The 23336-nt window shown below is 44.2% G+C and overlaps 1 protein-coding gene across 1 annotated transcript; it reads left to right on the top strand.

Annotated features, from left to right (window-relative positions):
• Positions 1-429: 429 nt before the first annotated feature.
• Positions 430-20981, top strand: CFAP52 (cilia and flagella associated protein 52). The gene is made up of 14 exons (XM_040580376.1): positions 430-493; positions 1737-1936; positions 2677-2813; positions 3423-3551; positions 4575-4674; positions 5140-5256; positions 12232-12332; positions 13289-13459; positions 15333-15481; positions 16141-16286; positions 18414-18565; positions 19192-19294; positions 19463-19574; positions 20386-20981. The coding sequence occupies exons 1-14, from the start codon at positions 436-438 to the stop codon at positions 20559-20561; spliced, it is 1851 nt and encodes a 616-aa protein (XP_040436310.1). The 5' UTR covers positions 430-435; the 3' UTR covers positions 20562-20981.
• Positions 20982-23336: the final 2355 nt, after the last annotated feature.

The following is a 23336-nucleotide window of genomic DNA, read 5'->3' as shown; positions in this document are numbered from 1 at the left end:
GAAGCCCCTGAAACCACGCAGGGGAAGCAGAGGGGGCATGTAATGGGGTATAATGAGATCTTCCACGTGTCGTGCCGCCACCTGCCCACAGCGGGGCCAGCGCAGACCCGGCCGCCCCCCGAGGGCTCTCGGTGCGGGTGGGAGCGGGTGGAGCGGGCCGGAGGACGGCGGAGGGCAGCACCGGGGCCCGGGGCGCCGCGCCTCAGCAGTGGTGGTCACCAGCTGCCGCCAGGCCAAGCCAAGCCCAGACCCGGCACCAAGGGCCTTCCCGCCTCACGGCCACCCGGGCCCGGCAGCGGGCAGCCGCCGGCAGGCACGGAGGCGCGGGAAGCGCCCGGGGGCGGGAGGCGGCCGTCCCATAGCGCCCCCTGTCGGGCGGGCGGCGCGGCAGGGCGCAGGCGCGGTTACCTTGGCGCCGCGGCCCCGCGCCGGGCGATGGCGGCGGAGGCGGGAGCGGGCGGGCTGGAGCTGCGGGCGGTTATCGGCTTCAACGGTACTGCGGCCGGGGGCGTCGGGGGGCACCGGTCGTGCGGGGGCTGGGACACCGTGAGGCGGGCCTGGGGGCACTGGGGGGGGCTGGGGCCACTAGGGGGCCTGGGGGCACTGTGAGGTGGTCTTGGGTGCACTGGGGGGTCTGGGGGCACTGGGGGGGCCTGGGGGCACTGTGAGGTGGACCTGGGGGCACTGGGGGGCCTGGTGGCACTTTGAGGGCCTGGGGGCACTGGGGGGCCTGGGGGCAATGTGAGGTGGGCCTGGGGGCACTGGGGGGCCTGGGGGCACTGTGAGGTGGGCCTGGGGGCACTGGGGGGCCTGGGGGCACTGTGAGGTGGACCTGGGGGCACTGGGGGGCCTAGGGGCACTGGGAGGGCCTGGGGACACTGGGGGGGCCTGGGGGCACCGTGAGGTGGACCTGGGGACACTGAGGTGGGCCTGGGGGCACTGGGGGGGCCTGGGGCACTGGTGGGGCACATGCTGCCAGCACACAGGCTGAGGGGAGGCCATGGGGCAGCCGTGGGTTCCAGCTGGGGCCATGGTGCTGTGGGGTGGGCTGGGGGCAGTGAGTGTGTGGGGTCCCTCCTGCTCCCCTCGCCCCCTCCCCCTTCTCCCCATGCCGGACATCCGAGACACATGCAAAGTGAAGAGCAGGGAAAGTTTGACAGAATAGCAGGATTTCAGTGGTTTTTCTCCAGTTACCCAGCTGACCGGAATGAGAAGAGTTTCATCTCAAAATAAAACCAACTCAAGTTGCCCAAAATACTGGTGTAACACCCTGTGACTCGTGGCAGGGGCTGGGGTGTCTCTGGCCAGCTGCCTCCTTGGGAAATGGGTGGGTTTGCGCTCTCTTGGGGCAGGTCACACGATATGGGCAGGTGGGGGTGCTCCTGGAGAGCACCGAGCTGGTGGCCCCACCACTGGGCCACCCAGGCCTGCTGGGAGCTGTGGGCAGCACAGCACCATCCCAGCTGCGTCAAGGTGACCCTTGGCTTTCCACAGGGTTGTTCCGCTGCACGGCTTTGGGGGCGACTGGGAAGCTCTTGGTGTTGCTCTTCTTGTGAGATAAGCCCTGGGGAACAAGCCGTCCCCCCTCAGGGAGTGTGATAGGCACGGGCAGCGGCGTGGAGATGTTGGGGAGCGCTCAGCCTGCTCTGGGGACCACGTGCTTGAGGAGGGGAGAGTTTGCCTGCAGCCCCAGAGCTGTTAACAGCCAGCAGCCCTCTCACTCCTTTCTCTTGCAGGGCATGTACCCTGTGGCCTCATCTGCCACCCTGATAAGGAGCATGTTCTCTATCCCCTGGGATGTACTGTAGTTATTCAAGACCTGGGCAGTAAGAAACAGACTTTCTTGCACGGCCACACCAATAATGTTTCCTGCATCGTCGTATCCAGGAATGGAGTGTATGTTGCTTCTGGACAAGTCACTTTCATGGGCTTCAAGGTAGATGATGCTCTATTTTTAACTGTGTAGTATTGACCAAGGAAATTGGAGTTGGCTCACCAGAGGTGGGAACACGTTTCATTTATTTTTTCTTTCGTTGGAAGACAAATGCCTATAGTGGGAGGATGTTGCAGAGAATGGGAAATTGTGACTAGTCCATTGCTGGATGTGCCTTTATGTTTTTGTAAAGTATTAAGCGTTCCCCTAGGATTGGGATAACTAGATTTAGGCATCCCTTAACTCAGGTCCTTCTTATCCAGTGTTGTGTGCATGTGGCAGCCTAAATCTTGTTAGATGTTAATTAATAAAGAAGTTGTATTAAAAGTTGTACCTGAGTTCCAGAGCTGCTTAGGGCTTTTGACAGGTACCTACCTGCATTTTTAGACCTTTGAAGTTCTTTATGGTTAAATTTTTCCCTATTTGAAAAGACCTTGAGACACCTGAATAGAATCAAGCATTTAGCACTTTCAGTATTTTAAAATCGAAGTCAAATACCCAGTGTCTCAGGGTACGTTTTGATTCTGAAACAAAGTGAAGCTACTCAACCAGTAAGCTGGAATAATGTTTTTTACAGCAGCTAATCTGAAGTATTTTTGTGTCTTTGGAGCCCTGGGCTGGATAGAAGCTAACCTTGGGCTGGGCTCCTTCTAACAGCTTTCCTGCCAGAGAAAGTTTTTATGCCTAATGCTCTGTGTTATATCTAATGCTCTGGCTTTGACCCCTTCTGCTTTGCACCACAGGCAGACATCATTCTATGGGATTTCCAGAGGAAGGAGTTACTTGCTCGGCTGTCACTTCATAAGGGTAGAATTGAAGGACTAGCGTTTTCTCCAAACAGCCTTTATCTCGTGTCACTGGGAGGCCAGGACGATGGCAGGTAACGATTTCTGCTTCTCAGCACACAATTTCTGACAAGTTGTAGGGCATCGAAGAATGCTCTTAGGGAGTGCTTGCTCCTCCCTCTTCTGGCAGTCCGATTCTTTACCCTGCTTGATGTCTTTCCTCAATAATCCAGATCTGTCTGATGGGAAGCTGGGTGGATACTGCAGGCAGAGCACAGGGTACAGGGAAAGATGAAGGGAGCAACTCCCCCAGAAGCCTTATGGAGCCTGCACAGTTACCTGGCTTAATGCCCTGAAGAAGTATAGATTTCACTGAGAGCTTACTTTGACACATAGATAAGTAAGAGTTAAATAAAAAGTTATTTTAAATCAGATTTTACGAGTGGCCTAAGGTATCATTTACATCTTGCATAACAGAAGGAATCCAGTAGCAACATATACTCTTGCTTTGGTAACAGGGGACATAAACTGCAATTCCATACATTTGTGATAAGGCTTTTCTTGGGTAAAATCTCTGCAGAAGGACTTTCCTTATGTACCCTGGTGGGAACAGACTGCAGGAAAATAGTTTTTGTCTTGCTTTTGTTTTTAAGTAATGTAATGTTAAAAGGCAAAGCTATTTAAAGCCCCTCCTTCTCCTGCAGCGTGGTTGTGTGGCACATTGATAAGAGAGAGGCTATCTGCGGGAGCCCTGCCTCGGCACGGAGCGCGGGGAACACAACCATCGTGGTGTGCTCCAGCTGCAGAGACGAGGTGTTTGTTACTGCTGGAAAGTAAGGTTTTATTTAGATGAAAGAACCCATCGACCTATTTCCTTTTACAAAGAGCCTTTACTTCAATACAAGGAAATTTAAGCAACTGTGTGCTTGTGTTTTTTCTTTTTGCTCTGAATGGACCCATGAATATCCATCAGCTTGTCCCTTTAAGGCATTTCTGCTTGTTCTACATATAACAATATGTTTTCAAAGCAGCACACAGGGACCTGCATGCGTCACTTCTGTTCCTGATAGCAGGATTTTGTACTCAGCATTCCCCATGCAGTGTTTAAAATATTTAGTTGCCAGTGTTTACACAAGAAAAGCAGTCAGTGAGTGGCTCTGAACAATGGTTAATTAATGTAGAAACAATGATATCTTGCCAGTCATGGGATCATCTCCTGTCCGCACCAGATGTGAGGTGCAATTGGTCACTGGCTTGTAACAAAAGTTGGTACAAAAAGTCACATTTCTTATGGATTTGTGGCAGCTCCCATGTATCTAGTCTGGCATTTAAACATTTTGAGGACCTGCAACTCCGTTTAAATCAGGGAAGGCTTCAGATGCTCTTGGCTGCACTTGCACTTATGAGTGCTGGCCTTTGCAATTTTAACACTTTGTTCAAGGTAAGGGCAGCTGTGTATAAAGGTTTTATATTGGCTCCGATGATGTCAATTTAATTGTGCTGGAAAATAGCTGGAAGTGTCCCGTACCATTCATTTCCCATTCTAGGAACTAAGATTTCCACAGTGCATGTCTCTTTGAGAAATGAAGTGTCAATGTTGTTACATGCTCTTCCATAATCCTTGTATATATTTTGCTGAACCTTTAAGATTTTTGATTTACCTGGAAAAAGCTACCATAAGAGACAGCAGAAAATACAAGAGACTTAACTTCTGGCGCCTCTGATATTATTCTTTTCCTCCTTATTAAAAATTCAGAATAATGTAGCCTTGTAAAGGCTTTTAAATTCTTCTAGTAGTGAAGAACTTGGATGTTTCTGCATATATGAAATTGATCCCACTATATTCGTTCTTGTAGTGGGACCATTCGAGTATGGGAACTGGATCTGGCAAATAGGAAAATCCGACCGACTGAATGCCAGACAGGGCAACTGAGAAGAGTGAGCACATGCGTTAAGGTAAGTTTCAGCCAAAATGATTTGGCTAAACTAAGAAACTCTCTACAGCCTAGAGAGAAACCACGAACATATATAGTAATGCTAGAAATGCCAATTGCAACTGCATGATGGCAGTGAAGTTACTAAGTGTTGGCTCATGGCAGATGGTCTCCCACAGTTTCTTTATGCTGAGAAAGAGTGTTATGAATGCTTCTGAAGAGAAGCAGCATGTGTTTTAGTCACAGGCTCTAGCACCCAGAGAATCCCACTTTTGATTCAAAATATTATCTGGGAGTTGGTTAGAAAGTGTCTTTCATTCAGCAGTGTTATGGATCTTTGTGACAGGATGAAAACATTGGCTGTATCCCCTCAGATTAAATCTTGGCAATGCACTGAAATAAAGCTATTTATGCAGCCTAGTGCTATGCTTGGGACAAGTGTCTTACTATCTGGACTGTGATCTCTTTTTTTAATGCTTTCCTATAGATGACAGGTGATGATAATTATTTTTATGTTGGTACATCAAGTGGTGATGTCCTGAAAGTGAATACAAACAACAGGCTGATGACTGACTATGGGCCACAGAAGGAAAAGTTTAGCTTGGTGAGTAGCAGCTCTGTGAGTCTAATTTTTTCCTTGTCCTCCTCTTTGTAAGTAACTGTAAGTAGGGCAACCTGCAGGAGAACCATTACAAAGCTGATTCACAGACTAACTCTTTTTCTGTGCTGTTAGGTCTTGGTGAGTGTCTCAAGCTTGATCCTGAAGTCTTGAGACCGTTAGCTTGGCTTTGTTCAGTGTCATTTGCCTAAGAATTTGGGGTTTACCTGAATCTCATGTATCATCCCACAGACTCTTTCTTATACTAAATCTGGTAAAAGTCATAAAAAGTGGGGAAAAAGTGTAACGATGGAGTAGTTAGTGAGCTGGGTCTTTTTTTAGGGAGACATTGACAGAGAACATTACTAGAAAGACTGGTAGAAGTGCTTATTTGAGAGGCTTTCCCACACTTACTGCTATAAGGTCCTGTAGTCAAAGCTTACAGATTTGTTAAATTGGCTGGGCTGAATTTTTCTAACTGTTAGCCACAGGAAGAGTATTTTGGAAAAACTTCAAAATGCAACAACTGCTCTTAAAAAAAACCCCAACCCCCTAGATTTTTGTGTGTGTTCCACGTACCATTCCTCCCCCTTCCTTTCAGGAAGTTGCTGTTTTGAAATTCTGATTCTGCCCCTCATGAGGCAGAGGTTTGACTGGAAAAGGTAATACAGATAATATAGTTAAAGAGCTTATTATAATGTATATGCGCAACTGGGACAAAACAGGGTTGCACAAGGTACATTCATTCTATTGCTTTTTAACTTCTGAGTGCTTGATCATAACCCCGAAGTTCTTTTAACTGAGCTTTTTTTGTCTATAATTGGGACTCATGGGTCTTAATATGAGGATCCTGAGACTGGAGTATCTCCCCAAAAAGGAGCTTTTGGCCTTTCATTGTACAGTAATTCTTCATGCAGGGAGATGTAATGATAAACAATCAGCACCAACTACTACACTTGTTCTTGATTTCTTTTTATTTGTTGCTATAAAAAACTTGGTGTAGCTTCTTGAGTTACACCCAGTGGAGGGAGTGATACCTAAGGAATTTAAACGCTTCTTTTACATTCAACCTTATGCAAGAAAATTTTATTTTGCATTGTAAAACTAAACGCCTGTCATAAGATGCTGGAGTTTCTTTATGACAAGTGTGGCAAGGCACTGGCACAGGTTGCCCAGAGAGGTGGTAGATGCTCCATCCCTGGAAACATTCAAGGTCAGGCTGGACGGGTCCCTGAGCACCCTGATTGAGTTGAAGATGTCCCTGCTCGTGGCAGGCAGTTGGACTAGATGGGCTTTAAAGGTACCTTCCAACTCAAACCATTCTACGATTCAGTGGTTCTCTTAACATCCATAAAAATCAGTGAGCAGCAGGGGAAACAATGCAGATGAAAGTACCAAATGTAACATTAGGCATGCCATGGGGGAGCTGTCCTACAAAGAAGCAGATCTTGTTTGAGAGCAAACACAAGACTAACAAGAACGGTAAGAAAAATTCAGCAGTCAGCCTCAAAGAAAAAGCTACTCTGGACTTGTTCCTCTAAACCTCCTGAACTTTGCTTGTACCGACACATGTAGCTACAAACCATATACGTGCCCATTCAAAATGTAGTGTTTCTTGCATTACAAATGTATGCCCATTTCTCTGGGATAACTTGGAGCCTCTGAATTCTTTAAAATATATTTCAATTTTTATCTATTCCAGAAGGTTGGAGAAGTTATTACTCATTTTTCCCACTTGCATTATAAGAATGTAAGTAATTTAATTCTGTGTACATATTAAGTGACAAGAACATACGTATTTTCTTTTCCTGATGGAAATCATAAGTTTGCTGAAGGTGCATACTCTTGTGGCTATACCTGTACTGTCTGCTGTTAGGCTGGTCTTCCAGCAGTCATCCTGCAGGGTTTTGCTTCCACATAGGACCCACGTCCTGGCTGATCTCTGCTGTCTTTTATGCCAAGGTCTTGATGATTGAATATCACCTCCCCTTTTAAATGCTTGCATGCTTTGAGGAGTCCTGCATCTAGCAGTATGTGTACCTTGACTGGAGTACCTGATTGAAGCCACACGAGGTCCTGAGCTCCCTTGCCTTCAGGGGTGAGGGAAAGGTGCCAAATGCAATTGAAACAAAAATTTACAAAAAATACACTTCTGACACCACTGCTAAAGAAGCGGTCAAATACGGTCATTAGCAGGATGCTGTGCAGTCTGGGGGTTGAAAGAGGGCCTAGGGCCTCTTAAAGAAAATCAGAGGCTCAAAGCCTGACCACAGTCCAATCCGTACTGTGAGGGGTTTTATCATAAGGCAAATCCATTGGAACCGCTGTTTGTGGCAAAGGCCTTTGAAGCATCGTGAGCTTCAGCTAACATTGCTTCTGGTAGTGAAAAGCTGAAGAGAAACAGGACCTTTGGCTATGCGAGAGACTGACCAGATGCTAGGGAGAAGAGAAGATCCAGAAGTGGATCTTGTCACAGCTGCCTGCCAGCCTTGTGGATGAGACCTGAGCTGGTAGGCATTAATCTGACCTAAACTTCATTAGTGTTGTAATGGAGCTACTTAAGATACTCCAGTGAGCATTTTGGGAGTAGGGAGAGAAAAGGAGACATTCACACTGGGTGGTAATGAAAAGTACTCCCTCCAATCTCCTCCTTGATCCTGTTGCTTAAAACTGACATTTCTGTTCAGACAGGCTTTTCAATCAGACATATGTTCAGCCCTATCACTCCTTCTCCTCTCGCTTTCTTCCTCTCTGCTCTCTTCCCTCCCTCTTACCAATATAGTTTCCAAATGCCTGAAATGGGAAATTCATCAGAGCAAACCTGTATTATTGCAGTCTGCAAGAAGGTACTGGTAGATTTTTATCTCCGGCTACTGTCAGATTCACTTTCATACTTTCCGTTTCTCCCACTCTGGCTCCATACTGTGATTCCCTTTCCACCCACCCGTTGCACATCTCTGCATACAAATAATACCTTGTCACTAGACTGTCAACAAGTCCTCACTGAACACACGTAGGATCTAATGGTTTATGGCAGAAATTTCCAATTGTAGCATAGCCTTCAATGCCAGAAGAGGTATTTTGCAGATGTTTTTTCAAGTCAAAGCCACAGCATTTATCAAAACAAAAGTATTTACATCCTTGTTTCTACACAATTTGATACACCGTATTGCTAACCCTGGGAGAATTGTTGATTTCTATTTTCCTCCCTGCTGCAGAGCTGTGTGTATTTCACAAGACATCTTTTGTCTCTTTCTTGAAAATGTACCGTGTGTTAGTACCTGGAACGAAAGTTCTCTGCTCTCTAGCCGTGCAAAGCAGAGGTGCGGTGCAGCTTGCCTCGGTAGTGAGCCGTGCTGTTTAAGGTAGGCACGATGGCACCAAAGCAGGGCTTTTGGGGCATGCACTGCCTTTCCTAACCCAGCATATCCCCGGTCCCTGGCGGGGGGGCTGGCTGTACAGCCTGCAGTGGTGGAACTGCCCTGGCCTCCTCCCTGTGGAACAGTTTTTACCACTTTGTTGCAATTCTGTCTGAAAAGATGCATATTCATGAACAAACATTATCCTCTATCTCGGAAAAACCTTGTTCATCAGTCATACCGGAGCATTATGAGCCAGTGGCATACCATGCAACTCTAAACCTGGAATCCACAGCCAGCCCACGATGAGCATATCTTTAAAGAAAGAATTTAGGCATTGCTTGGGTGAGGAGAAGATGTTTATTGAAAACAAGTTTGGTCAACCTTAAAGGAACTTTGCCTTTAGATATATAAGAAAGTGTTTATTATGTAGACATGATCTGAAGATTTCTTTGTTTCTGTTTTGAAGAGGAGTGGCAGAATAGTTTACTGGTATGATGAAGCAACTTGTTTTCCGTCTACATGGAATTAAGTTTAAGTGCATTTCTGTAACGTCTATAAATACTGGAATAAACAGCGGAATTAATTTTTATCCCCGTTGCAGGCTTGAGGCACCCGTTCAGATGCAAAGTGGAATGTATGATTGCAAATACATTTTTAGACATAGTTGGACTGATTTGCATTGTAAAACAAAACAAAACATACAAATATTTAAAGGAGGTGCGCTGGAAGAGTTCACAGGGAACTCAAGAACTTCACAAGAGATCAGAATGGGATAAAGAGCAAATATCCCTGCAGGGAAGGGAATGGGCAGGCTGGATTTTGGCTGTTACGTTTATTTATAATCATACTTCAAAGCAGTGGTTTCTTTTTGTAAGAAGTAAATAATGAATGGTGATATTTTTAACCTCCTACATTAGACTCTGCATTTCGTCTACAAGAAGTCTGGCAGCATGTAGAACTAAAGTATTCATTGCATTGTTAATGTGAACTGCTTGACTCCATGAATAAAAAGTGCAGCTTATAAAGCTGTTGGTTTACTCGTAGTGATTCAAAGAACAGACTGGACAAGAAAGAAGCACAATTATCAGGTTAGGGTTGAAATCAAACTGTTGATTTTGAGAGCCTGGCCACTGTAAGGTTGGGAGTAGGGGGGTGTCTGTCTTGCTAGTACCTGCTTCCCTCTCAAATTGAAGAACTGAAGAAAATACCTCAGAAAAAGCAAAGCAGTCTTGGCAGTGCTGCAAAAAAATTTATTAGCAAGTAGCAGGGAGCTGTAATCAGATAAACTGTGTAGTCCTAGGTTTGATTTCTAATACCACCACCTGCCATAATGCTAAACACAAAGGGCATTTGAGGTGGAAGTCTTTTACAGGAAAAATGGCAAAACAGTAGATCAAAAGACAGTTCATGGGCCTGTGATAACAGAGGACTCGCAAAATGCTGCCAACACCTCATAGGAAATTTTTTAAAACATTGTTCAGAAACAGTTCTGTCTGTGGATCGTATTTCTAATTGAAAAGAATCCCTTTCTTCTTGTGCGTTTGCTAAGAATATTTGCATGAAAGCTGGCTTCCTGCCTGGTAGTGTTGTGATAGTATGGCATAAAATCCTCTCTGGAGGTTGTGTTTATCACAGTGATCAGTCCTGATACTACAGGAGACTGGATGTGCTACTGGTTGAGAAAGACTAATGAAGAAATCCAGTGCAATTAAATTACAAATCAGGAAAAAATTTTCAATTTTTTCATCCTTAAGCTGATGTGTAGGTAGATGCAAGGCTGCTTGTAATGACAGCACTGGAATGCTGTTATGTATACTGGTTATTTCTTCTTTTCCTTCAAAGAGTTTAAGCAAGACTTTAAAAACAATCAATTGCCTCTGGTTGTTGGATAATCAAAGTAATTTTTCCAAATTCATCAGAACTTGTCTGTGGCTTTTGCAACATCCTTTCCAGGTCTTAATAGCTCAAATGTCCATTTTGGTTTTTTTTCCTTCTTCACTTCCTCTCTTACCTTCTTTAGACCTTCAGTCCTTTCCACACAGAAGATCAATGCTTTCTGGCTTTCATTCTTTTAAACACTCTGAAAGTATTTAATCCTGAAAATTTACTGGGGTTAGGTGAGATTAATGCTTGAAAAGAACAGGAATGCTGGGTGGTGCTGCTTAGATGTCAAACTTTTATCATAAAGTGCTGACACTTGTATTTGGTAAAAAATCACAAGCCAAGCACATGACAGTGATTTCTTCCTAAAGAATAAATGCAGAATTATTCTGATTTGCCTCTTGGTTGTTATTCTTGAGAATTCACTTCATCATTTCGCAACACTAAATGCTAGAAGTGTTTTCTTTTTCCCAGAAAAAAACTCCACCAAACAGAAGTTGTTGTTTTCACATAATGGCTCTATGAGCTCGGACTTCAAGAAAAAAAATATCTAATATTGTGAAACTGCTGGTACTATCACAACAGTTGGCAGTACTGCTAATTAACCTAGGTAGTGCAAATGTTGCTGGGGTCTATATTGCAACTTGAAATGTCAAGCTCAACAGATTCCTTGCAGGTCATGGGGAGCCTGGAGCTGCTACCAGCTGGCCTGTGCCTTTTGTATGTACTTGCTTCGTGACAGAGCTTAGTTTTCAGTCCAAGTTTTGATGGCATAAAGCTCCTTTATTTCCTTCTTTTTTTCCCTTTTGATTTCACTCATGTGTATGTACCCTCAAGCTAGTAGGGATGTTTTTCTGAGTAAGAATACCAGGATTTAACCCCACAGAATAGTTTCACCCCCCTTGCAGCCTGTTTTGGGATCTCTCAGGTTTTCAAGAATTACTCTGTTGTCTTGTGTAGAGAAGAGTAATATTACTTCACAGGTGGCAGAATGGAAGTAGGGACTGACTCCTATACTTGAAATCTTGTGGCAAGGCTAAGGACTGGTTTTGTTTGCAGGTTTTGTTTGGCTTCTTTGCTGTAGTCTGGTACTTTATCTGTGGAAAACCGTTTCTCCTTTTTGTAATGGCTGGCCTCCTGTTGATCTACTCATCTTAGTAAATAGTGAAACCCATGTTGATAATTTTCAAAGCTTTTCTGTGACAAATGTGGTTTGATACTAATAGGTAGGAGATGGGACTGCATCTTTCAGACAGGGTGAGAGGCCTGGGAAGCAGGTCTGACCTAAAATCAGCTGTAGGAAAGGACACTTAGGCTGAGTTGCATCCTCTGTCGTCTCCGTGTGTGACAGACAAAGAACTAGTAGAAGGAAAAACAGAGGCACTAATCCAAAATGTGTGTGTGTGTGGTGTTGCTTACTGGAATGAGCTAAGATTATGTAGGCTCATATGTGGTCCCAGCTGCTCTGAAGGATCCACAATGATGCTATTTACTTGCTCCTCATATTGTAGTAGTTCATATATACCTGTAATTAATAACTGTTTTTCACCCTTCTCCCTCTGTAGAGTCACTCTTTAGCCTAGGGCAGTCAAAGAATGCTGATAAAGCCATATCTGAGTGTTGTTAAGAACCACCGTTGGGAACATGATGGGGACTGTTGTGCTATTCAGCATGGCTGCAGCAATAAAAGGAGCCTCTGCCTCCATCCAATTGTGGTTTTAATCCTGTTTTCTCCTAGGGAGTCACAGCTTTGCTTTTTCTGAAGACAGGAGATTTAATAGTCGGCACCGGAGGAGGGATTGTAGCTCTCTGTAAAGGCTCAAACTACAAAGTAATGAAGTGAGTTTGCAGATGGGAGATTCAGGAGGGTAGAGGTGACACTTCCCCCAGAGGGTTACAGTATAAAACCCAATAATTTCTACATAAAGGCATAACCCAAATAAATCTCAGTTTTTCAGTCCTGCAGACAAAATAGACAGTGTGGTTCCAGCCTAATGAAGTTGAAGCAGACTGAAAATTACTGCGTGCATTTGCACAGAAGTGAATTGCCCTACTACTTGTTAATTTGAAATGACCATTGTTTCCTTTTGGGCATTAGGAGTCAGATCCTAAATTGATGCAAAGTGAGACAGGTCCATTCAAGTCAGTAAAATCATGCTCATTTATGCCAGCTGAGAAAGAATAGTATTTGCTGTCTAAAAAAAGGGTTTGTTGGAGGACATGGGGTTGCAAAGGAGGGCTCCGCTAATTTTATAGGCACATATCTGGAAGTGCTGGAGTATGTGCAAGGTTTTTTTTCTGCATACAGAATAGCCGCAGGTGCCATTTCCCCTTATGTGATTTGAAAATTGGGCTTGCAGCTGTTCATTTTGCATTGTTTAAGTAGCCAACTTAAGCATACAGTTCCGCAATGTAAAATTTAAACTGTTCTCAGAAGATCTAAACTGTCTGGAAATCTTCTTGAATATGGGATATTTAAGTGCACTTGAGCAAGAATATCAACAAAGATGCTGTTACCTTAGGCCCTGGTCCAGAAAACAAAGTCTCCAAAGTATTGCCTTTGCATGCCCTGGCAGAATAGCAGGTGGGACAGGCAAGATCATCTGAAGTATTAACATGTGACTGGGAATGAAATGTTAGTCCTGACCACGTTCTTTCACATTGATATCGCAGCCGAATGTGCTGCTTTTTGGGGAAACAGGGAAGTCGAGACTAGAGGAAGTCGGGGAAAAGGGAAACTGGAAACTAGTACATCAAGGTCAATGTCAGGCCAAACCTCTGCTTTCTCTTAACAGGAAAATTCAAGTTCAAGGTGCTGTCACTTCCCTGACATGTAGAGATCAGGATCACCAGTTCTTTGTAGGGACAAATGCATGCCAGATTTATCAAATCAATTACACTGCATTTAAAGAGGAGCTGATTGCTGCCTGTCATAGCGAAGCTGTCCACGACATTGTTTTTCCTGTGTAAGTATAACTGGCTGGGATGCTTTTGGCCAGCAAAGAAGTTTGAGTAAGCTGCAAGTAAGGTCAGAATACCTATGTACACACCTTTTACCCAACAGGAACCCAAAGCCTGTTAGCATCTTTACAGGATGATTTATACTGTAACCTACCACTGAAATGCAAGGGTGACAATGAGTGCTGCTCGAAGGCAGAAGGCAGCAGTTCAATTTGAGAGTTGGAAAAATCACTGATCAACAGAAAGAATTCTAAATAAAAAGAAACAATTATTTATGTTTGGGTAATGGCAGAAATAGCAACCTCCCCCTTTTCTCCAAGGGCTGGTGCTGTGAGACTTGGGTCTCTTAGTCTGCCAGCAGTGTAAATACTGAAAGTCTGCTCTTGTGTATCCTGTCGCAGCTAGAATTTGTAGAGGTGTCTCCTTTACTACCCACCTGTAACATCAGCTGAAACCTGACTAAAAAATAGAGCTGTTTAAAGAGGCTTTTTGGGTCTCTCAGCCTCACTTAGATTTTCGTGTTTGACAATATGGCGTGTTATATTAAATTCTAGGCTTGTGACGAGAGATGCTGGGTATTCCAGTGTGTCTTCTGTCTGCTTTTGTCTCATGGACAGCCAACATTCCCTCTGCCTGTATTGCAGGATCGTGACACTTTATTTAAAAAAAACAAAAACAACACACAATGGATTGGTTGTTTCCTCTCCAAATAGAGAACGGGAGGTTGATCCCAATTAAAGTTTTTATTTTTGCCATGTTGTTACTGCATCGATTCTTGATGCAGCACAAAGGATCAAATCTTACCAGGGTACAGCAAAGTGCACAATGCAAGATGCCCTCCTGTCTGTTTGTCACCAGCCTGAAAAATCCACATCCTTGTAATTTAATGAGTAAATCATTAGAGCTTAGGGTAATTCTGACGCTGATATACCTGACTGGTGCATCTGTGTCACAGAGGTATCTGGATGAGCTGAATTTAGTGCTGATTGTAAGGACTACAGGACTGCATTCTTGCATGTATGTTTAAACTTTTTATCTGTTCACTGCTTTTGAACAGAGCATGTCACTGACTGGGAAATACAGGCTTAATTTCCCCGTTCTGGCTTATTTTAGAATACTTGAATTACTGATGTTACCGTGCTTTATAAAGCACCCGTGCAAGCTGGGCTTGAAAGGGGCCACACTTTCGTTGTGCCAGGTTCTCTCTGTCCTGGTTCATCTTGCTGGGCGCTGATGGTGATGTTGAACAAAAGCTTGTGGTACCTTTCTAGATTTCACTTTCTGTCATATCCCTAGGATGTATGGTTTAGAGCTTATTTCAAAGCATTCAGTCCCATAGCTTTTGAAATGCTGCAGGTCTTTTTTTATTCAAACATGTACAACAAGTATATTACAAACAGGCTTTTGCTGTCGTTTTTATTGCCTTCAGCAATGTTGAATAGAAATCATCCAGTAAGCAAGATAAAAAATGACATCTTTACAATATGAGGCTGCTGTGGGTCCATGATGTTAAATCTGGGCAGTGAGCACCTCTACACCCTCTTTTGTGTCTCTTATATACAACACATAACGTTGTTTAGAGATTGAATATGGGAAATAAATGTCACAACTTCCAAAAAGTAGAAAGAATCATTTTAGTTTATCTTTAAATGTTCCTTAAAATGAATCTTTCAGTAGGAACCAGGCCAGAGGAATTTTATGTGAGAAAAGTGATCCTACAAAAAAGGCCTTTGTCTTAACCATGGTGATCCCTATTAGGAAGATTACAGTTGCACGCTAGAAGCAGCTGAGCTTTGAAGAATGATTTAATATCTGACAAAAGAAAGAAGCATTTTCTGTATGCCCCTCCTCATTATCTCTTATCTCTGAATTTTCCAGGGGAGCTTCTGACTTGTTTGCTACCTGCTCCAAAAACGATATTCGAGTGTGGTACACCCCAGAAAACAGGGAGCTCCTACGAATCGTCATCCCCAACGTGACCTGCCATGCTGTAGATGTTATGAGGGATGGCAAGAGCATCATTTCAGGTAACTTGTCAGTCCAGACTCATGTCTTCAAGTATTGCCAAATGTAATAAACATCAGTATGTTAGAATGAAGAGAGGATTAAATTGGGAATGGGTTTAATATCAGTTCATTGCTTGACTCAAAGGCCTCTTTGCTTGCAGCTGGTCCGATGAACTTTGCTCGCAGCCACCAGTATCCTGGTGCTGTAGTTACAGTGTACATGGAAGGCAAAGTTTGGAGAGCTTGCTTTGGATGTGAATTCCAGCAATTCAGCATGTAGTCTTGTTCAAGAGACCTAATTCTAAAATATTAACCTGTTGTATGCAACAGCTTAACCTGTGAAGTATGTAAAGCAGCTTTTGCATAAAGCTGCCACCCATTACCATATGCAAATTGCTTACACAGGAACTCCTGCAGTCCTAGAGCAGCGATGCAGTCTCCCCATTGTTACCAAATCAATTTGTCCATAGCCAGAATCAAAAAGGAATTAAATATTAATAGTTTATTTGGGACTATAGGTCTCATCTACAGTGCAGTGGTTTCCACATATATACTGATGATCTAACAGGGTGGGCCTTATACAGGAACTTAATAAAAATGGCTCATTTGGAAAGGAAAGTGAGACAATAATATGAGGAGAGTCTGTGTGCCTGGGTAATCTGTTTCTTTATATTCATCAGCTTGGAATGATGGGAAAATCCGTGCCTTCACGCCAGAGACTGGACGGCTAATGTATGTGATTAACAATGCCCATAGCTTGGGAGTGACTGCAATTGCTGCTACAAGTGACTGTAAACGGATCATTAGTGGAGGAGGTGAAGGGCAGGTAATTTTTGCTTAAAAAACCCAGAGCAGCTTTGTGCTTTCCATCACAGGGCCTGCCCATCGTCTGTAACTGCTTAGTCAGAAAGCGAGCTATTCTTAGCTTTCGCTTGTGCAAAGGACCGAGTTCGAAAATACTGTCTTTTGATATATGCAAATCTCTTGTTCTCAGAGGACACAATGTAAAACAATGCCCCTATTTCTTCTGGCATGGTAGTCTTGGAAATCCTTCTAATGCAGAATATGCTCTTAATCCTTTTTGTTCATTTGTCTTTCCCCTATATTTGGCTTATCTGCATTAGTCATTGTTTGCAAGCCTCCATCTAACTGCTCTAGCACAGATTTTATTTCTGTCATTGCTCCGGACGTCCTGGTACTGTCCTGATTGACCTGTATGAATTCATTTAGTAGCACAAAGTTCACTTGATATTGCTATAGCGTTTATGGGGGAACTTCCTAGTTTTCTGGGATGGTTCTGTCTGCTTTAGGTGATGGTGTTAATAAAAGACTTTAATAATAACTCCATTTCTAATACAGTTACGGAAACATTCCAATACAAATAACAGTAAATATCAGAAAACATGTTGTAGGCATTATACCTGTGCAGTTCAACAGTACTCTTCCAGCCATACAAAACAAACACCACGTACTTTGGCTATTTCGTACACTTCATATACAGTCTGTAAAAGTGACACTCCTAATGTTTAAGTAATTTAAATGCAGGGGTGTTATTTATATTAAAAATAAATAATTGGAAGGCTCATGTTCAGGTTTTTGTCTTGTTTCGGACTTCCTCTCTGCAGTCTGGTGAGCACTCAGAACAAGACATTTAATTGTGCGTGGATTCCTGACTGTGATTTAACTGCTCTGTACTTTGTTTGTGTACCCTGAAAGTGTTCCGTGTGCCCCGCTGGAGATGGCATGGGAAGTCTTGAAGGGTGAAAAATTGAACTTAGGTCTTCCAAATCTCAGGCTAATGTCCTAACCATTGAACCATCTTTCTGAATTGTTCTGCGCCTCAGCTCTCCTGTAGAGCAGTAACAGCAGCACTGCCTTGTCTTGCTGCATAAAGACATTAGAGATGATGAGCCACTTCAGCCCTTCACTGATAAACGAACAGTTAAGTATTTTGGATGATTAGCGCTAAAGGATGCAGAAGACAGAGGACCTAGATTCTGTTCTGTTATCAGCACATGCAGAATGGCACAAGCTCTGGTTAGTTCATCTCTGAATTGAAAAAGGCAGCTGAGACAGAATTAAAGGTAAAGGTTGGTTAACTAGAAATGAGAACTGCAGGGGAGCACCTGCAGTATTCATTCAGAACACAAAAAAGGTGTTCTGAAATGCTAATGGTTCTGTCAAGATCAGTCATCTGGAAGCTGTGACTTTCAGGGTTACTTAAGGGTTCTGGGTACTCTGATCATTTAGCAAGTGGGAATTGGACATCCAGATCCAGTCAGCATCAGACTTGAGAACATGGAAGGTCAGCTCTCTGCTTTTGATGTCAGTGTCTAAATTTCTAAGTTTTCACTAGGTTTTGACATTAGGGGAATGTATAAGCGAATAGACACCATGCAGTTTGGCACTAGTGGGACAGTAGATGCAAGGTGTGAAGGATCAAGTCCTCAAAGCAGAAAGATTTTTGCTGTTACCACCACTGGGAAAAGAGGTGCTTTCAGGCACATATTTCACGTCAAAGATTTGAGGAGCTGTTCTGTATTTACTTACTGCCATTATGTGTAGCACAAATAGCAGGTAGCTTTTTTATATTCCATTTCAGAAGCCTTGCTCTTTGATCTTTAAAGCACCGCTGGAGCTATATCATGGACTAGATATTTTTTCCTGATTAAGAGATGAGTAAACTGAAACATGGGAGAGTGGGAACTTGGCAAAAACAAAGTCTGGGTTTAATGGTCAGGAATTCCTGAACCAAGTGGATTACACTCTCAAGAATTCAGTTCTGGTTTACGAGTCAGCTGTGTGAATAACCTACAGGAAAATAGAGAGAGTCTGTTGAGATTGAGTTGCTGTATGTGTTATAAGAAAGAAGGAGTTCAGGAAAGCCTTAGGCATCCCTGAGCTCATTCAGGACCAGGTGGTACAAGAGCAGATGCTTGTTGCTGATTTTCAGGTGAGCGTCTGGGAGATTGGTGAAAGGACTCAAAAACTGGGAGAAGTTCTGAAGGTGCATGTGTCTGCTGTGTCCTGCATTAAGGTTAAGAAGGACGACCGGGAGTGTGTCACAGCCAGCCTGGATGGAACATGCGTCATCTGGGATTTAGTGTAAGGAGACAGATAAGTATTGCAAGGCATTTAAGAGTACTGGTAATGTCTCTGTTGGGTCACTGTGCCCTATTTGGGACACCGCATTATGAGGAGGAGGGGAAAAAGAGCATTAAGAAACAAAAATTACTAGAAGGAACAATCAAATCAGGAAATGCAGAACTTCCTGATGCTAGAAACTACTCAGAAAAGTTTAGACAAACATTTGTCTCAAGTTGTTTTCTTTCACTGGATCCTGCATTGCCAAGGGGATGGAGCAGGTGATTTCCTAAGTTTCCCACTAGCTCCATTTTCCAAGCACTTCATGACTCTTGTCAAGGTATTGCAGCTCTGCAGACCTTCTGTGTTGTGGTAAAGATAAGGAAGTTTTTCCATAGTGAATAGCACCCAGAAAGCATTCTGGATTTTAAAAAATCATTTTTTATGGCAGCAGATCAAAAGTCTTAGAAGGCAGCTGTGATGGGGAACTAAACTGATGACCTTTCATGAAACCCTGAACTCAGACCAATACCTGAAAAATATCTACATGGAGAGATCTGATGTACAGCAGAGGCAGGAATAATTCAGGCAGTCAAAGTCTGGATTTTGACCCTATCATTTTATCCTGTTTTGGGGATGTTTTGCAGGCGTTTTATAAGAAGACAAATTATTCTAGCCAACACATTGTTCAAATGTGTGTGTTACCATCCTGAAGAGTACCAGATAATCACCAGTGGAACAGACAGAAGGGTAAGCTAGGCTAAACGGCAGGTATTATGTTTGCAGCAATTCCAAAACACTAAGTCTGGCACTAGTTACATGGTAAAACTCCTGTACAGCCACAGAAGGCTGTGTTACGGAGCAGTACTGAGGTCTGTGTGCTGCTCATGCACAGCTGAGCCCTCCTTTGCTCTCTAGATTAGATACTGGGAAGTGTTTGATGGCTCTGCAATCAGAGAAGTGGAAGGGTCTCTATCAGGTTCCATCAATGGAATGGACATCACATCAGATGGGGCATACTTTGTCACAGGTGAGTGGCTGGATAAAACTAGAAAAGAGGAGGTCATTTTAAGACCAGGAAAAAAGAGGCAATGAACCAAGGATCTCAGTAAAGAAAGAAAAACTAAAAGAAGGGGTCAGCTAAAGGGGAAAATAAAACTAATAACTGAAGAAAAATACTTAGAAAAAGGCTGTGGTTCAGACTTGGAAGATACTATGGTTCAGTCTTGCAAGATGTAATGTAAAGGTGAAGACAAGGTTCAGGCATCTCTAGGGGAGTACAGGGTTTCATCTTGCCCTGTTCCTCATTTAGTTCAGTGGTGTGCACCATGCACTTGAATGATTTCTTCCAAGTGTCCTACTCCAAAAGCCTGGCAGTCTCCGTCGGTTTACACGTGGGCATGACTTCAGGCTTCATCCAGCCTCAGGCTCACATGTTTCCCACCGTTGTGACATCTCTTCTGGGAGCCTAGCACTAGCGCAGAGGAGCCATGGTATTGCGTGTACTGATTATAGTTCAAAACCACGGATTTGGTGTCAGCACCAGTTCTTTTAGATTAATCTGGTAAGTGGGTGCTGGTTCAGAGCATTTTGAAGGCCCCTCCATATGATTGGTCCCAATTGCTGGCCATAGCTCACTGGGATCTGCTGGTGTAGGTCCTGAGCACTGTGCTCACAGACTCTACTTCAGCTGAAAAGTAGTTTTTGCTGTAATGCCAAGACAATGTACCCCACCCTTCCTAAATCAAATCGATCCCTAAGTATTCCCTTGCCTGTGATCTGGGAACAGAAGGCAGCAGAGCTCCGTGTAACCGTTTGTTCTTCCTTTGTGCCCAATGCAGGAGGTGATGACCATCTGGTGAAACTGTGGGACTATAACGAGGGTGCAGTGACTCATGTTGGAGCGGGCCATAGCGGCCGCATCACCCGTCTCAAGATCTGCCCCGAGAACAAGTACATTGTGAGTGTGAGTGCAGATGGTGCCATCTTCCTCTGGAAATTCCCAGACTTGCATTAACAGCTGGCACAGGAACTCCTAGGCTGTTGCTTCCTCGGCCAGTCCTAGTGATCCTTTTCTTTTACAGTTGAGGTTGCTTTAAAGCATTTGTTCTATTAGAAGAGATACTATTTTCATACTTTCTGGTATGCATTTACCAGATCCTTCAGCTATCCTTTCTAGCACTGAATAAATAGGTCTGATTTTTTCAGGGGGGCTAAGAATTTGTTGTTACTTTTAGATTGGTGTGAAAGGGTTCGTCACTTCTGAAAATCATCTTGGCTGTTGTTGTAACGCTTGCATGTTGTTACTGCCACCTTTCCTGACAGTTTTACTTGTATGTCTGCTCATTTTTGTGGGCTGTCTTGTTTTCACATGGTCTCTCTTTCTCTTCCCTACCCCCTTCTGTCCCTTCCTTTAATGAATAACTTGTTGTGAAAATTCAGTCTTCTGTGTTCATTTTAATTTGTCTGGTCCTGATTAAGGAAAAAACCCTCAGCTCCAACTCAAGCATTTAACTGGAAGTTCTTTTGAATCAAGCTTCTAAATCCGTGTTCTCAAAGGAATACAAGGATGTCGGAGCTTCTTCATTTGCACTGTCCAATTTAAAAATCTCTTCAGGGGCCTGGTTTTCAAGAGTGAGAGTGCAGTCATTTCTATAAAATGCCTGGATGTTTCCAGCTAGACACATTCGCATTCCTGGTCATTGAGCTAATTTTTCAAACGGGCTCCAAATTTGCATGAAATACATATTTAGTCTGAGAATGAGTACCTGGTATCATATCTAGTATTAAAACCAACAGCTCTCAAGATACTGTTTAAAGATCAGGGTAGACAGCCAGCCTGTGAACTGATTCAAGTGAAGTAAGTACTTCTTTTGCAGGCATTGAAGGTCTGTGAGAATACTGTCATGAATTAAAATGTTAGCAAAATGTTGCATTCTGTAATATTAAGGCTTACAGACGTTTTAGTTAACGAAGATGATGATGATTTAAAGGCACTGTCAGTTAGATACTGTCATGCCAGTATTGATAGTATTAGCTGTTCTGGTAGGCAACGGGGGATAGGAATTTAAAGGTATGATTGCTTATTATTCTTTATATGCCACTAAAAATGTTTACTGCTTGTAGCACAACAAGGGTGGATCCTTTTGGACTGTCTCGGAGGGTATCTGTGCACCTGTGTTGTCCATCAAACACTATGCAAGTCATATTCCTTCTGGCTCATATCTCTCTGCCCTTATTGATGGAGTCTTTAGCAAAAGAATTAAGTCATTCCTTCCTCTTTGGAGTCAAGACTTGATGCTCTGCAGCGATAAACACTCCAGCAGGTTTTACAAGCTCTGCAGCAATGCTTGCTGTGGTTTGGAAGCCAGGATCAAACCACTGGAATGTGGGACAGACAGGCAAAACATTTGTGCTTGTGCTAGGGGAATCAAAACAGAAGTAAGAGCTAAGCAGACCGTCCTGAAGACCCATGTCACCACCAGCTCCCCGTGCTCTCCGAGGTGCGGGGTTTTGAGATGTAGGTAACTGTCCGGCTGAGTCCCACATCGGCAAAGCAATTCCACTCCCATCAGATCTTGCCAGACCTGTCATTAGAGGTGGGAGGAGGATCCACGTACCCGTCAGGGAGCCAAAGTCCTGTTCTGGTGTGGCTGTCCAGGGGTATAAAGACCAACCCCTGCACACTCGTCCTCACTAGCTGGTTCTTTGTGGCTCAGAGGCAGCAAAGTGAGACAGACTTTCCTGACTCACCTGGCCACCATCACCCGCTGACTCTGTGCAGGACAGGAGCTGGCACGGGGAGAGTAAAGGCTGGTAAACCACACTTGCTGTTTGTGACAGCCAGCCAGAAGGCTCAGGCTCTGTGTCTTGTCACCTTACAGATTTGAAAACTGAGAGTGCAGAATCTTTGGAGAAGTTGTGTCCTGCCCGTCTTCCTTTTCAGTGTGAAGCAGCATCACTTTATTGAAACCAGCCCAAATTTTAAGCATGGACACTGGCTGAATTCACGTGCTCCAGCACAGCTGGCCGATGTTGGTCAGGGCGCAGGGTGGTGGGCAGTGCGCTGCAGCATCTCCCATCCTATGGCCCAGTGTGCACACTGCGCTGTGTTAGGCCCCCCACCCTGGTGTCCGTGCACAAAGCTGTGCCCTCACATCCTTGCTGCTGTCGGGGTAGATGATTTGGGGCGCTACTGTATAGGAAATAGAGGTGATAACCACGCAGGCTGTGACTGCAAGGAGCTGTGTGACCTTTCAGTCTGTTAGTGCATTTGGAAAAGATGGATCCCCGTGGCTGAGCCAGGCGCGGACAAGCTCGTCTGCTTTCCCGGCAGTGCTCAGCCATGCAGCAGCTTGGCAGCGCTTGTTCCCCCAGCGCAACCTTGCCCCTCCCGGCACATCTCACACAAGTGCTAAGAGCCATACATGCTCCTCACCAGCACAGCCGGGGCCCCCAGGGAGCCCCCGGAGCTTTACAAATGGATGTGACCTACATGAATAATGGCAAGAAGCAGAGATGCAGAGCAACCTGTGCTGCTCTTCTGCCAGAAGTCAGGTTGTGTTTGGAACACATGAACTGCAGTCACAAATTTCCCCATTATGCATTTGCCTGACGGCAGGCACATTGTATTTTACAGCATGAATGTGTTCATTACGCTATCATTAGTGATGAAGAACGGCCCGGTTAATAATGGAGATTTGTAACACTCATGCATGGCATCAGCTGTAATGACTGTGCAATTACCATAAAGCGCTGGGGAGGGTCAGTGGCCCGCTCTTGCCAAGGCAAA

This window comes from Falco naumanni, chromosome 1 (genome assembly GCF_017639655.2).
Source record: "Falco naumanni isolate bFalNau1 chromosome 1, bFalNau1.pat, whole genome shotgun sequence".
In the NCBI taxonomy this organism is placed as follows: Eukaryota; Metazoa; Chordata; class Aves; order Falconiformes; family Falconidae; genus Falco; species Falco naumanni.
This window is presented reverse-complemented; position numbering and strand designations above follow the sequence as displayed.

Bases quoted from the DNA above. Each gene is read 5' to 3' on its own strand.
- CFAP52 (XM_040580376.1), top strand. From the start codon at position 436: ATGGCGGCGGAGGCGGGAGCGGGCGGGCTGGAGCTGCGGGCGGTTATC. The intron at 4,675-5,139 runs GTAAGTTTCAGC...GCTTTCCTATAG, and splicing joins GAGTGAGCACATGCGTTAAG to ATGACAGGTGATGATAATTA. The intron at 15,482-16,140 runs GTAACTTGTCAG...TATATTCATCAG, and splicing joins TGGCAAGAGCATCATTTCAG to CTTGGAATGATGGGAAAATC.